We start from the raw sequence: 12,841 nt of genomic DNA on the forward strand, positions 1-12,841 counted from the left end.
AAGTATTATCAATTTAACTATTTATTAACTGTGTGAATTATGTTGTGTATTGTATTTGTAATGAGATTGTGTAATGAAATCATTCATATTCAAATAAAAATTATGTAGAACAAAAATGTACCTTTATTGGAATAAAAACTTATTAAAATAAATGCATCATTTGGTGCGTTTTGTAAAACAATAAACACCAGTTTAAGTCGTTGATGCAGAACTGTAATAAAACTGTGATTAAAGAAGAGTACAAGTGCAATTATTACAAGACTAAGCTAAGTACGGTTACCATGGGTGCCTCAGGGCTCTAGCTTTTGTCTTTAATCATAAATACAAAAACAAGGGAAAAAGGGGGCATAAGTGAAGGCAAAAGGATTACCTGTAGTTATAGTTCAATACATCTGTGTCAACGTTTCTGTTACATTGACCTCATAAATGAGGTTTGGTTAAGTAAATTATCACACTAAAGAAACTGCTATAAGGATAAATATACATTTTTATTTGAATATAAACACGTTTATTTTAGGCTACCAGTCAAAAGATATAACTCGTGAAAGACAAATCATAATTAAAAAAAAACATAAAAAATTGTTTGTTTTTATTTTCAAGATTCAATTAATGTGTGAACGTTCAAAAATACAAACACGTTTTGAATTATTCCCATATCAAAAAGATAAGGCAGACAAGTATTATTACATGTTTTATGCATAACATAAAACAGAATAAAACTTAGTATACCTTAAAATAAACTAATAACATATTTTAAATGTTTCAACACATCAATACGTGATTACTACATGGGCGGTTTGACAGGAACGATCATTACTGTATAAACCATCAGTAGTATGGTAACTTCCAGTAAAGCAACAATTGCATTTCGTGAATTATTTCAAAACGTAATGAGTAGGATGATACAAATGAATCTTGATATACATTTGATACAACAAGAAATACATTATATTTACCTTTTCGGATAGTTATTGAGCACATTGTAAATGTTATTTATATATCTGACGCTATTTAAGTTTACAACATCTGACGATTTCGTCGATAACTCTCCGTGCTGGAATATTCCCTTAACGATTTTCTTGAGATCAATCTAAGACGAAAACAATGTTTTGTTTTTGTTTTGTAGTTTTTTAAATAGACAAAAATGTATTTGCATCTGCTTCATTGTTAGCTTATTTTCAAATTTGCTCTCTGACTTTGTTTAAGACAGGTTAAAGTATCAAAATATCAAACAAATAAATTTAATGGTCTATTGTGCATTTGACTCTTAATATGAATTTCTAAGAGGCAAATTTATAAACTTAAATAGTTTTTATAGTTTTAAATTTGAAAGAAACATCTAAATATACAAGCTAAACTAACTCGAACGTTAATGAAACTACTACAATCATATTGTCTGACCCTTTTTGAAATTCATTTGTTTTATTACCTTATCCCCGAATTTGTTAAGCTTCTTAATTGGGACAGCTTTATAATAATCTTTATTTACATAGCTTGAAATCTGAAACATATCAAGACCAGATCTATACAATTAAACAAACAGGTATAATTATCACTAATATAAAGTGCACCAAAACAATGATGTATTGGCAACATTTCCGTATCATTTTATCAGTTGAATGAACGAGTTTTTATTCATATAACGCCAGAATCAAATTTGTGTACATGTAGACAGCATTTTGTCAATACTTGATATTCAAGGATAATTACATTCAGTAGCACTAGTAAAGGTCATATGACGACTTTCTAGCTTACCCAGTGTGGGGGAAGGCAGGCATCAATTTGCTAACTGTGCATTATTTCAGGCAAGCAAACAATTTCCTGAAAGAAACCACCGACGTTCCGTCAGCTAATTGTCTGACTTTCAAACATGAAAAAATCCAAGGTCCCTTGCGAGATACAGACGTATGGCGGTGAGAGGCAAGTTGTTTTAAATCAAACGTCTTAACCGCTTAGTCAAGAACGCCCGCAACACTGTATGCAATAACACAATAATTTATTAATAATATAGTTCTTTACTAAATTGTAACATAAGAACGTACATTTGCAAGTTCAATCTCGAGGTTGACAATTTCTTTAGAATACTCGGTTGCTGTGGTCTCATCTGCGCCAAATGCTTGAAATAATTCCTGAACATACGTCTTGTACGGCGACAAAATACTCTTATCGCGTCCTTCCAGATAATATGATAAGACTGGCTCAGGAAATCGTGGATAATAAATCTACATAATTATATAAAAACATAAAAGTTAAGAGTATATGTCAACATTTCCTGAAAGGTATTAAGTTTCTTGAAAAATAATAATACATGTTACACAATTGAAGAATAAGCTAATAATACACGAATTGAGTATAACAGTATATACTAAATGTTGATGAAATGTTATAAGTTTGATAAAACAAGTACCCATGAATGTTTGTATTACTTGTTTGACTTACACTAAGTCGAAAGCGTTCTTCGTTTTCCACAATATCTTTACTGAAATTAACATTAAATATCGGTAACGATGACGTTATTTGCCAGCATCTGATGAAAAGGTCTTCAAAGGAATAACCATCAGAGTCCCATTTTCCCCCAGGTTGTGATCCTAATAATGGTAGCCCTCCTAACTCTTCCATAAGATTATGTAGAGGGACATTTTTAAGTTTTTCAATCTGATCTAAAATATAACCCAAACAACGTGTTTCTGTCAATTATAATGCTTGATTTAATCAAATCATTTTATACACAATACAAGTGAAATGGTCATTTAAAGTTTAGTGTTGTTGTTTTTTCTTCTTCATCATCATTTTACTTTGAACAAAACGACAATTAGCATGGCTAATGATACGAAACTATATAATTTTATGTTGTACAAAAAATCAATTAAATATTGTATAAGCTCACCTGTATTCATGCAGGCTTTATAAAATCCCTTTGCTTTTTGAACTGCTTCAATTTCATTTCCATCACTTGGTTTTTCCAATTCAGCTTGTATATTAGAAGATTTGTGATGATAATAAAATAAAATAAAATCAATATATGATTAGATGCATATATGTTACTAGACTGATATTTTTGCATTTCTAATCTTACTGTTATATCATTACTGTTTGTTTCTGACATTTAAGAAATGTGCAAGTAATTAATTACAGTTAATATAAAAAGCAGTTCTACTTTTATCCTAGACAAAATGACTAGTCTGATGTTATGTATTGTACCAGTGTGTTCTTGTATTAATATAAGAAGATTATAATAAATGGACTGCTTGAGACTTGCCCTACTTACATTTGACGAGCATCAGAATATCCTCTCGTAGCAAACTAATGGTGCTAATAAAATGTTCATCGTTAGGAATAGGGTTTTGTTTTAACCATTTTCCACAAGTAAACTCATAGAAATCGTCACACGGGTTTACATCTTTGTCTATTGATGAAGTTATTCGTGCAGCTTCATTAAAACAAAAACGGTAACTCTGCTTATTTACTGAAATAATTTCCTTTCCTATTGTTTCTTGATAACACACAAATAAGGTTACATTCTCGTTAATAGCCAACACTGTTAACCTTTTTTAAGTATATGAAATGCAAACAGGTAATACTAGTTTTATCGTTTGCCTTTCCCTTTGATTAAGAAGTAAAGGGATCAATATTAATTTATATACTAGCACTTAACGTGTAAGCAATCATCAATAATGTTTGATTAAGTGAAAGCCTGGTTTATGTTCCTAAATTTAAAAAGTTTGTGATTTTATATATCATTTTACTGAATGTTATAAACAGCATATTGTTATATATCAGACAAAATAAATGGCTATCTACAATATCATATTGAAATAATAATAAATTTATTTTAGAACAAGAGCTGTCACGCAAAAATGTGGAGAAAGTCCCAAATATAAGTTTTTGTTAGTATTGCAAAATTTATTGCGAAAAGAAAACGAGAATAAAGAAAATTGATTGCTTAATATTGTTATGGTAAAAATTATTTTAAACTCCTTTCATTCATCAAAAGTCACAGTCCGGGAACGAATATGTGTACATATGGCCTTGACCTAGGGGTAGGGATATGGGACTTTGACGCGCCACATCATCACGATGTGATAGACATATATGCTAGCTTATTTGAAAAAGATTTGTATGCATGAAGGTTACAGTCCGGACACGAATGTGTGTATAATTCAACTCCAATGGTGTACGTGTGAACCTTCAAACTGTAAATTTGGCATTGACTTTTGAGCTTGGGTTATTGGTTGTAGACAAAACACGGCATCATTATGTGTAAGGCATTTGTGCCAAAGTATTTTAAAATCATTCAATGCAAAGAAAACACAGTCCGGACACAAACTTTGTGCAAGACTTGGGACGCACAGACATACTGACAGACGAGACGATATGGATATGCGGCCCTCCGGGGGCATACATATATCATTTTTTGTTGGTATAAAGTTGTATATAATAGAAGCAGTAAAACACAAATACCTTCTCGCACACAGCCTGGCTTTAGACACACTTCTTCTATAAAACAAAATATCTTAATATGTAATATTTTTAAAAAATCGTGAAGCTGGTCATTTAACTTTTTTCAAATAAACGCAATATATAAAGGGTATCAAACTGTTTTTTTTCTATACATTTATAACTATAAGCATCAAGTATATACAAAAGTATGGAAACATTATTATTTAATTAAAGAACAAATTCAAACATGTCAGTAATAAAATTATTTTCTTATTAACAATTTAAAACAATGAAGTTATCTGACCATCTAAAGGATAATGATAAATAATTAATGTGACTTATATGCAGATATAAGTATGCTGTAGATACTAATAAATATATAACTACACTTTTGTATTATTCAGAACAATAAACATTGAACACAGCAAATGTATAAACGTTCATTTAAAACATGCACACATTATACATTTGCTTTTGAAAAGTTTTAAAATGGTCAACATTCTTTTGCGGTATAGATTTTAATGGTATATTTTGGACAAAATTCTTTGACGTGGTATCCATCTAATGTTTGATGCTCTAACTATGTTCTCGCTGAAAATATGTGTATTATTTAACACTTATGAATATGTTGGTAGATTGTATAAAATTAAACACAATGTCATACATCTTCTTTTTGTAGGTTTAACCGTTTAGCATGAGCCATTGCTGTAACCTTATAAGGAAATATACAATAATATTTCTCTCATACATGAATTTTGGAAGCTATATTTTCCAAAATTGATTCAATAATTTTGTATATCAAAGGCAATATTTGTAGAGTTGTATGCACGTTAAAGCAATTCGCCAGCATTAATCACTTTCTGTTGGAAAAGAAAAATATATATCATTGTTTGACGCTTAAAATTTGAGTCAGTTTATACATTTAAGTAAGTAACGCGTAATTTTACGTAATAAATTGAAGTTATCATACACGTGTCTGCCATGTAAAACATATATATGTATAATTTATTATGAATTAATTATACTTACCTTCCTCTAGAACAACCTGAGATAATCAAAAATAGTTGGATACACCGTGACACAACATTATACATAACCTAATAACTATAGAAATAACTATGCTAACGTTCTATTTAAAATAATGAAATAATTATGTTGATGTTATTTATGTTAAAACGTCAGCCTAATTTTGTAAAAGTGCAACTCATAGACAATACTTTGATTTTTTTATTTGACTAAAATATTCAAACTTGTAAAAAAGAGCATACTGATTGTATACAATTTAATAAAGGAAGTAATATTTGACAATAATTATGCACGCATGCACTAATATGTATTATCCCTTATATCTTACCGCTTGTATGGCTGAGCTGATGTAAGACAACCTTAACCCTGGTATATTCTTCTTCTGACACCCCTTCTTTACATAAGAAAGTCCAAACATCTGCCATTTCTTATCGATTTTACAAATCACTGGGGCACCAGTGTCAGTCTGTCATACAAATGATATATATATGATAAAGTGAGGAGCTATCAGCAGTTATGCCGTTAAGACGAGCAATGGTTTGAAACTAACCCAGGCCAGTGTTCTTTAAAAGTGGGAAATAATAAAATTTGATATGATAAAAGGTACGAAATTATTAAGAAATGAAATCATTTGGTTAATATATTATGGCAATGTTAAAGTAATACGATATAATATCAAAACACAAAGCATCTTTTTCGTATACAATACTGCATTATATCGGGTTGTTTGTTTGTTTGTTTGTTTGATTTTACGACGCACTTACACAAGCTATGTCGAAACAGGAACAAAGATATCTGATTCATTGTAAAACACTAAAACAAGAAAATTTATACTTCAAATAAATTTCAATTGGAATGGGAGTCTTGATATTTGTCAAATATGTTTATACCTTGCAAATAGAAGCACCTTTATCAACATCAAAACGAAAGTCGTTCTTGCAGGTTTTGCTAGAACATTTCCCAGATGATTTTGTTTTTACACGAACTTTCGTGACTTTCTTCCCATCATCTAAAAAATATAATTTATTGTAAGAAACTTGCACCGAAAATGACAATGACACGTTATGACGTTATCTTATTTCTATCAAAAGATTGGAATATAAAACAAAATCTTTATAATTATGTACTGACGCAGGTGCAATGAAACGGCCGGGTCAGTGCAATAAACGGTGCCTCGGAAGATAAAAGTATCATCAAATAGATGTATAAAATTTCATTTTTATTCTATGTAAGTATGTATTTCCACATTATCACAAGTTCGATTATCATAACATAACAAGTCATTTTGTGAAATTTAAAATTGCTCTGAAATATGATACGCATAAAAGGATGAAATGGTATGACAAACAAAATATAGTGTACCCGTAAATCCAACTAATAAACAATCATTCTCCTTGTTAATGTCTTTATCTTCATTGCTGTCACTTTTAATTTGTAACAATTTCTTTTGCACTTTTTCCTCAAGTTCCAATAAAATAACAGCCGCTTTTTCCTGTTTTAAATCCTGAGCAAAACAGATAATATTTGTTTATACATAAATCATTTTAAAACTTAAAAGATAATTAACTTAGAACAAACAAACTTGTATTATGTATGCTAATGCTGAAAAAAAGGGCAGCGTTTATTATTTAAAACATAAACTATTGATATAAATGTATAAAATATGAAGTTAGTACATATTTGTATGGAAATTAAAGCCACAAAATGTTCTTTGTTTTAAGTTTCATCTCATGAGAATATTGCATTTTTCGGTGATTTGCCTTTGATTTAATCAGTTGTTTTACGCCAATATCATGGCAATGTTCCATTTCGCAGATAACCCACGTTTCTTTAAAAAAAGAATGTGCTCTTTTTCTTTTGAATAAAGTGCCATGTTTGTTCAACTGTTTCATGAAAAACTGTGGCCCTAGACAAATAAAACTGTCTTGACTGTATCAAAACACAGACTAGATAACGTCCAGGTATAATTTTGCTTTTGACGGACGTATTTGTATTGTAAAACTTCATATCGTTTTTCTTACATATAATTTGGTGGTAGGCATCTTCTTGTACAGTCCTTAAAATTTGACGGTTAGCGTAGAATATGGGCGTCACAAGAATTCTTATATATGTTGATCATGCAACAAAACAGTTACATATATCGAACCTGGTTGTCATTTAGAAATAATATGGCCTGGTATTTTCCTAGAATTTTCGCCACAAAAACAACAACTTTCGTAAAGTTTCGATCACATGTTGAGAAAGACCCTCCATGCCACTATAGAGAAGGATATATTTGCAAAACTTTACTAGTGTCTTTGCTATAATATAACTTTATTGTATCAGTTTTAATTTGAGAATATTTTTTTTTTAAATATGCAATGATAAACAAAGTTACCTGATAATTCTTTATTTTAAGTTGAAGAAACTTTTCTTTGTCACCTTGCATGAACTGTACTTTGTATTTTGCCAACGAACTGCGAACATTTAACAGCATCATTTATTTGAACTTATTTATGTTTGACATACTTAATAAAGATCCTAAATTAAGCTTGTAAAACTGTGATGGATTGAATAATACATATAGTATCATTTATATATCATCATTACCATGTGTATATTCAGGACAAAATGTAAACATATTTTAACTAAATAAAAATAAAAAAGATGTTCTGCCCTTTATTTCACAAATATTTTGCAAATTTAAAACAGGAAATTTGTAACTTGGTAGATACAGTAGGGTGAACGTTTCGGTTGTCTCAAATAGCTTTTTTCGTGCGTGCATTTTTCGTAAATCGTGATTGCGTATATCGTGCAACGTGCGTCTGATAAAACGCTTTCTCAAGCGTGCATCGTTTGCAAGCGTCTTTCGTGAAACGTGTTTTTAAAATGCCATATTAATTTTGTTTGCCTATATGTAAATGATTTACTGTGACAGGACACTCCTAAGCTTTTATTGCTTTTTGCCCAGTCCCAAATGTATTATTATACAAATATCGAATAAAATATGTTTTAACCAAATGTCTTGATCCTTGATTTACAAAGCTTTCTCAAGTTTCATTTGATTTTGTTTACGGCGAAAACGGCGTCGACGTTATAGACGTCTATTTGAGATATACATGGGCTTAAGCAAAGTATTTTTAAGTAATGTGCATAAAGAGGAACCCTTAAATTATTTTTTAATATTACCGCATGATATGTTTTAATTTCAAAAATCTTCTGTGGAGACGGTTGAGTGCATATTATAGCTGTAACATCAGTCCGTTTTAAGTTCATGGTTGTCTAGCTATCATTTAATTAATTTGCTAAACAATCTAGCTAAATGTTATTATAAACTTATATGATAAGGATATTTTATTAAACGTTTAGAAACATTTTTATTGTGCGTGCGTTTTATCGTGTGTATATCGTTTAGCGTATTCCGTTTAACGTATATCGTATTGCGTACGTCTCCGTATTACGTTTCGTTAAGTGTGCGTGTAACGTTCGTTCGTATAGCGTTTAACGTGTATGCGGTTTTTCCAGAGCGTACGTATTGCTTGTAAACTGAAACGTTCATCCCACTGTATAACTTAATAAGAAACTCATAAATAAAATAACATTCTTTTCCTTTTCCATAATCAACATTTAAGCAGATGCTCACCTCTCGTCAATACATTTCTTCAGTGTTAAAACCCATTTTTTGTCTATAAGAACACCAGTGCAAACCTGCTTCCCTGATTTCTCAATTGTAGCCACATATGAATAACTTTCGTCGTCAACAGTCTTGCCATTCTTTATTCTTGATTCATTTTCGTGAGGACTGCATGACACTGGCACCGTTACTTTAAAAAAAAAATTAAATCGAAATCCTTTAATCAGTATATTTGAATATCAAATAAATCTATGTTCAAAGGACAAATATTAAAGTAAATACAATATTCTATAATAAGAGCAGTGTAAGCATGCACGTTTTGGTTAATTCAACAAACAGGTTGCATTTAAATTGACAAGGAAAAAACATTTATTAAATCCAAAGTCTGATTATTTTGACAAATTGAATGCTGATTTTTTGGTATGCATATACAATTATAAAATTATTAAAGACTAGAATATTTTCATATTAATTTCTCGTTATCATGAATTTTAAATTAAACACTAAAGTATAATCAAATACTTTGAATAATATAAATTCAGTTAAAATAGTACATCTTAAAAAAGTGTCTTTACATACTACTTACTTCTCCTGTTTTGTCTACCCAAACGAACAAAACAACATATTAGGTAGTTACAAGTTAAATGTTGATGCTGCACATAAAAGACGCCACCAAATGATATGAACAGTCAATCAGCATTGAAAATCGTTCCCCTTTACAGTAAAATATCCGAAGCACAAATCGTTTTTCTCCATATTCTTGGAATGTGCTCGTTGTTTAATAATATATTTTTTTGCGACAAAATAGAACCTAATGCATAAATTCGCAAAGTAATGTCATGTCTGAAACTCTTGAATTTGTGTCTTTTGTGGCAAATATTGAAACGTCTGGTCGAAGCAAAATAAATTGGATTAAAAGTAAAATTGAAATGAATATATCTATTTAATCATTGGTACGAATTGCATGATGTTCGAATGATTTTTAGGACGAACTGTTCTGCAGAGACCTCCCCTTACTAGCCGTAGCGTAACCGGTCTACTTTCCTAACGGTTGAGGGAGAACCGCCTCTCTGATAGTGGGCGTGGTTAAGGCTTTGTAACTTGTAGTTTAATGATTCTTCAAGTGATATTGATCAAAGTTGTCCTGATTCCCTTCCTCCCCGTCATCGAAGACTAAATGCTAGCATACGGAGCATCATATTACGCAACAATTTGAGGCGGAGCAAATTATCTCAAAATCCGCCGCATACAGTATGTCACATGCATACCTTTTCGGAAAGATCTTCAAAAATGAATTGATTTAAAGAATAAAAATGATATGTTGCGCATTATGCAAGAGAGAACATGTTCGTAGTTGTTGTATATAGAGCTAGTAACAGCTTTTCCAAGACAGGGTTTCACGATGATTGATCGGATCTTTTCCATGATGTGTTTTTACGTCCGCACCAAAAGGGATCAGTTAGTATTAAACAGCGACCGCTGTAGTAAGAAAACGCACTACAAAATTTGGTTCCCCGCTTCGTTTTTTGATAACGATAACATTGTTATGAAGACGATTTTGTTTTAATGAGTAAATGTTAAAGGCATTTTATACTGCGAATGATGTTTCACTTGTTTTGATTAAATGTTGAACATTTTATTACAAATGAATTAACACATATTCGGTAGCTTCCTTTAAGGAAATGGTATTAACGCAAAAATTATATCTTACTTTCTTACGTTACATCGTGCTTTCTAACTTGTACATCTTGCATTCTGACTTGTACATCTTGTTTTTTGACTTGTACATCTTGCATTCTGACTTGTACATCTTGCATCAATTTTACATGTTAGAAAGCACGATGTAACGTAAGAAAGCAAGATGTAATTTTTGCGTTAATACCCTTCCATAGTTCTTACACTGAATACCTAATGTTGATTTAAATATATGATTTTGAATTAAAATGTTAAATATATTTTGAGGGAAATCATATCAAATTTCAGAATGAAACAAGAAAAAAGTGTATAAAAATAAATTTAAATAAAGGTATAACAAAGATATATTTCAAAATATCTTTATAATTATAAATATACGAAATACACTAAGTCTTGATAATAACCAAAATCTAACATCAAATTCACTATCGCAAAAGTAAAAATGGAAATTGGAATGTCATAAAGCATAATAGGTGAACTGGCGGTTTATCCCTTCCATATAAACTTATACGTCTGAGTGTTTACACGTCAACTTATACTTTTGAGTGTTTATACGTCAAGAGTAAAACAGTATTATTGTATGTAAATAAGTGAAGAATGAAAATATATATAAAATCACTGTAATTCTTTGCAGATTTTTATATAAAAAATACTTACATAACGTAAAGTAGATACAAATTTTTATGAAATCCATTTAATATCTGTAAACTTACATAAACTTAAGAATTAGCAATTATTATATGAGGTGTTTTTATAACTTTGAAGCCATATACGGAGGAATGGCAAAAGTAATATTAAGACATGTATTAAATTCATTAATGATTATTTTACAATGCGTAATTTATCATGCCGGTGGCATTATCATATGTAATGTTAGTAATTGGTATAGTAAAACCGTTATCTTTGTGTCTCAATTATAATACAAATTATCTTGTGTAACAATCATTGGTCAACAACTGAAATATCTCGAGGCGTTTATAAATCGCACTAGGAGATATCGACTGGTCAAGAAATTGTAATAATATCAAGGTTTTGCGTATAAACAAGGTGTCATTATGCCTTACAATTTTGACAACTAAAATTTTGATGTATGAGTGGTTAATTGACCTTCAATTGTTGACCTTTGATCTTTAAGTAAGGGGTCTAGGTCATGCAGATTGCAAATTCTTCTAGCGTGATTCACATTTTGGTCAAGTAATATTAAAATTCATTGAAACATGACTGAATAACTGGCCAGACAAAATAGCTGACATATTAAATTGACCCTGGATGACATGGTTATGTATGGATGCGCTTATTTCATACTTGTAGCTTTGGCCTTTTCATTAGTATGTTAATATCTTTTAATTATTCCTTTTGCGTTCAAACTTATACACTGTCAAATGGTTGCCAGTTGATATGAATTGTGACCTTAAACCTTAGAAAACTAAGGGTCTGTGTGTTCTTTTTTCCTTTTTTAAGATTTATGTTTTATTACCTTGATTATATAACCCAGTATTTCCTTTAATTCATGACTAAGTTATAGGTCGGGCAAACACATAAAAAGCGGACAGACAAACAGGGGTAATGCTTTGTTCCCATGTCATCATGGCGGAGACATTGAAACTTTTTGAAAGTAACAATGGTGTAAATATACAACTCTATCCAAACTTATTACAAACAGTTGCATTGTTTTATGTTTATGACATAAAACTCTTTTGAGGTTGATTTTAGTTATAAAATATTATAAAGACCAAAGAAATGTTCTAATAAATATCTTATTTGTGAAGAAATATTATTAAATATCCTTAAACTTATAAAATCATTTCCCCTCTATACAATCCATCCAAAAGTACGGGGAGAAAAGTACAATTTCATTTAAATAACACATATGGTTTATCTGAAAGCATTTATACACATACAACGAACATAAGATGCCGATATGTCCAGATGTACTATTACATAAAGCTGTTGTAATGTTGTTTTGCGTAGAGAAACTACATATACTTATGATATTTAACACACAGATCTTCTCCATCGTCATAACGAGGCGAATGATAGAAGACAAAATAATGATTATACTGATAT

The 12,841-nt window shown here is 30.4% G+C and overlaps 1 protein-coding gene across 1 annotated transcript; it reads right to left on the reverse strand.

The window, feature by feature from the left end:
* Positions 1–1,387: 1,387 nt before the first annotated feature.
* Positions 1,388–10,780, reverse strand: LOC132724084 (endothelin-converting enzyme 2-like). The gene is made up of 12 exons (XM_060708896.1): positions 9,089–10,780; positions 7,844–7,922; positions 6,829–6,970; positions 6,357–6,475; positions 5,795–5,932; positions 5,470–5,485; positions 4,462–4,497; positions 3,269–3,430; positions 2,888–2,971; positions 2,440–2,660; positions 2,043–2,222; positions 1,388–1,501 (listed from the first exon to the last, which is right to left on the reverse strand). The coding sequence occupies exons 2-12, from the start codon at positions 7,892–7,894 to the stop codon at positions 1,388–1,390; spliced, it is 1,263 nt and encodes a 420-aa protein (XP_060564879.1). The 5' UTR covers positions 7,895–7,922; positions 9,089–10,780.
* Between the last annotated feature and the right edge of the window lie 2,061 nt (positions 10,781–12,841).

The sequence above is a fragment of the Ruditapes philippinarum genome, unplaced genomic scaffold (genome assembly GCF_026571515.1).
Source record: "Ruditapes philippinarum isolate M1 unplaced genomic scaffold, ASM2657151v2 ctg8811_1_1_1_1, whole genome shotgun sequence".
Taxonomy (NCBI): Eukaryota; Metazoa; Mollusca; class Bivalvia; order Venerida; family Veneridae; genus Ruditapes; species Ruditapes philippinarum.

What these genes read in the sequence shown, in the direction of transcription:
- LOC132724084 (XM_060708896.1), bottom strand. Translation starts at nt 7,894, where the DNA reads ATGCAAGGTGACAAAGAAAAGTTTCTTCAACTTAAAATAAAGAATTAT. An exon ending in TAAAGCCTGCATGAATACAG is followed by an intron (nt 2,661 to 2,887) that starts GTGAGCTTATAC and finishes GTTATATTTTAG; the next exon opens with ATCAGATTGAAAAACTTAAA. An exon ending in AAGAACGCTTTCGACTTAGT is followed by an intron (nt 2,223 to 2,439) that starts GTAAGTCAAACA and finishes ATAATTATGTAG; the next exon opens with ATTTATTATCCACGATTTCC.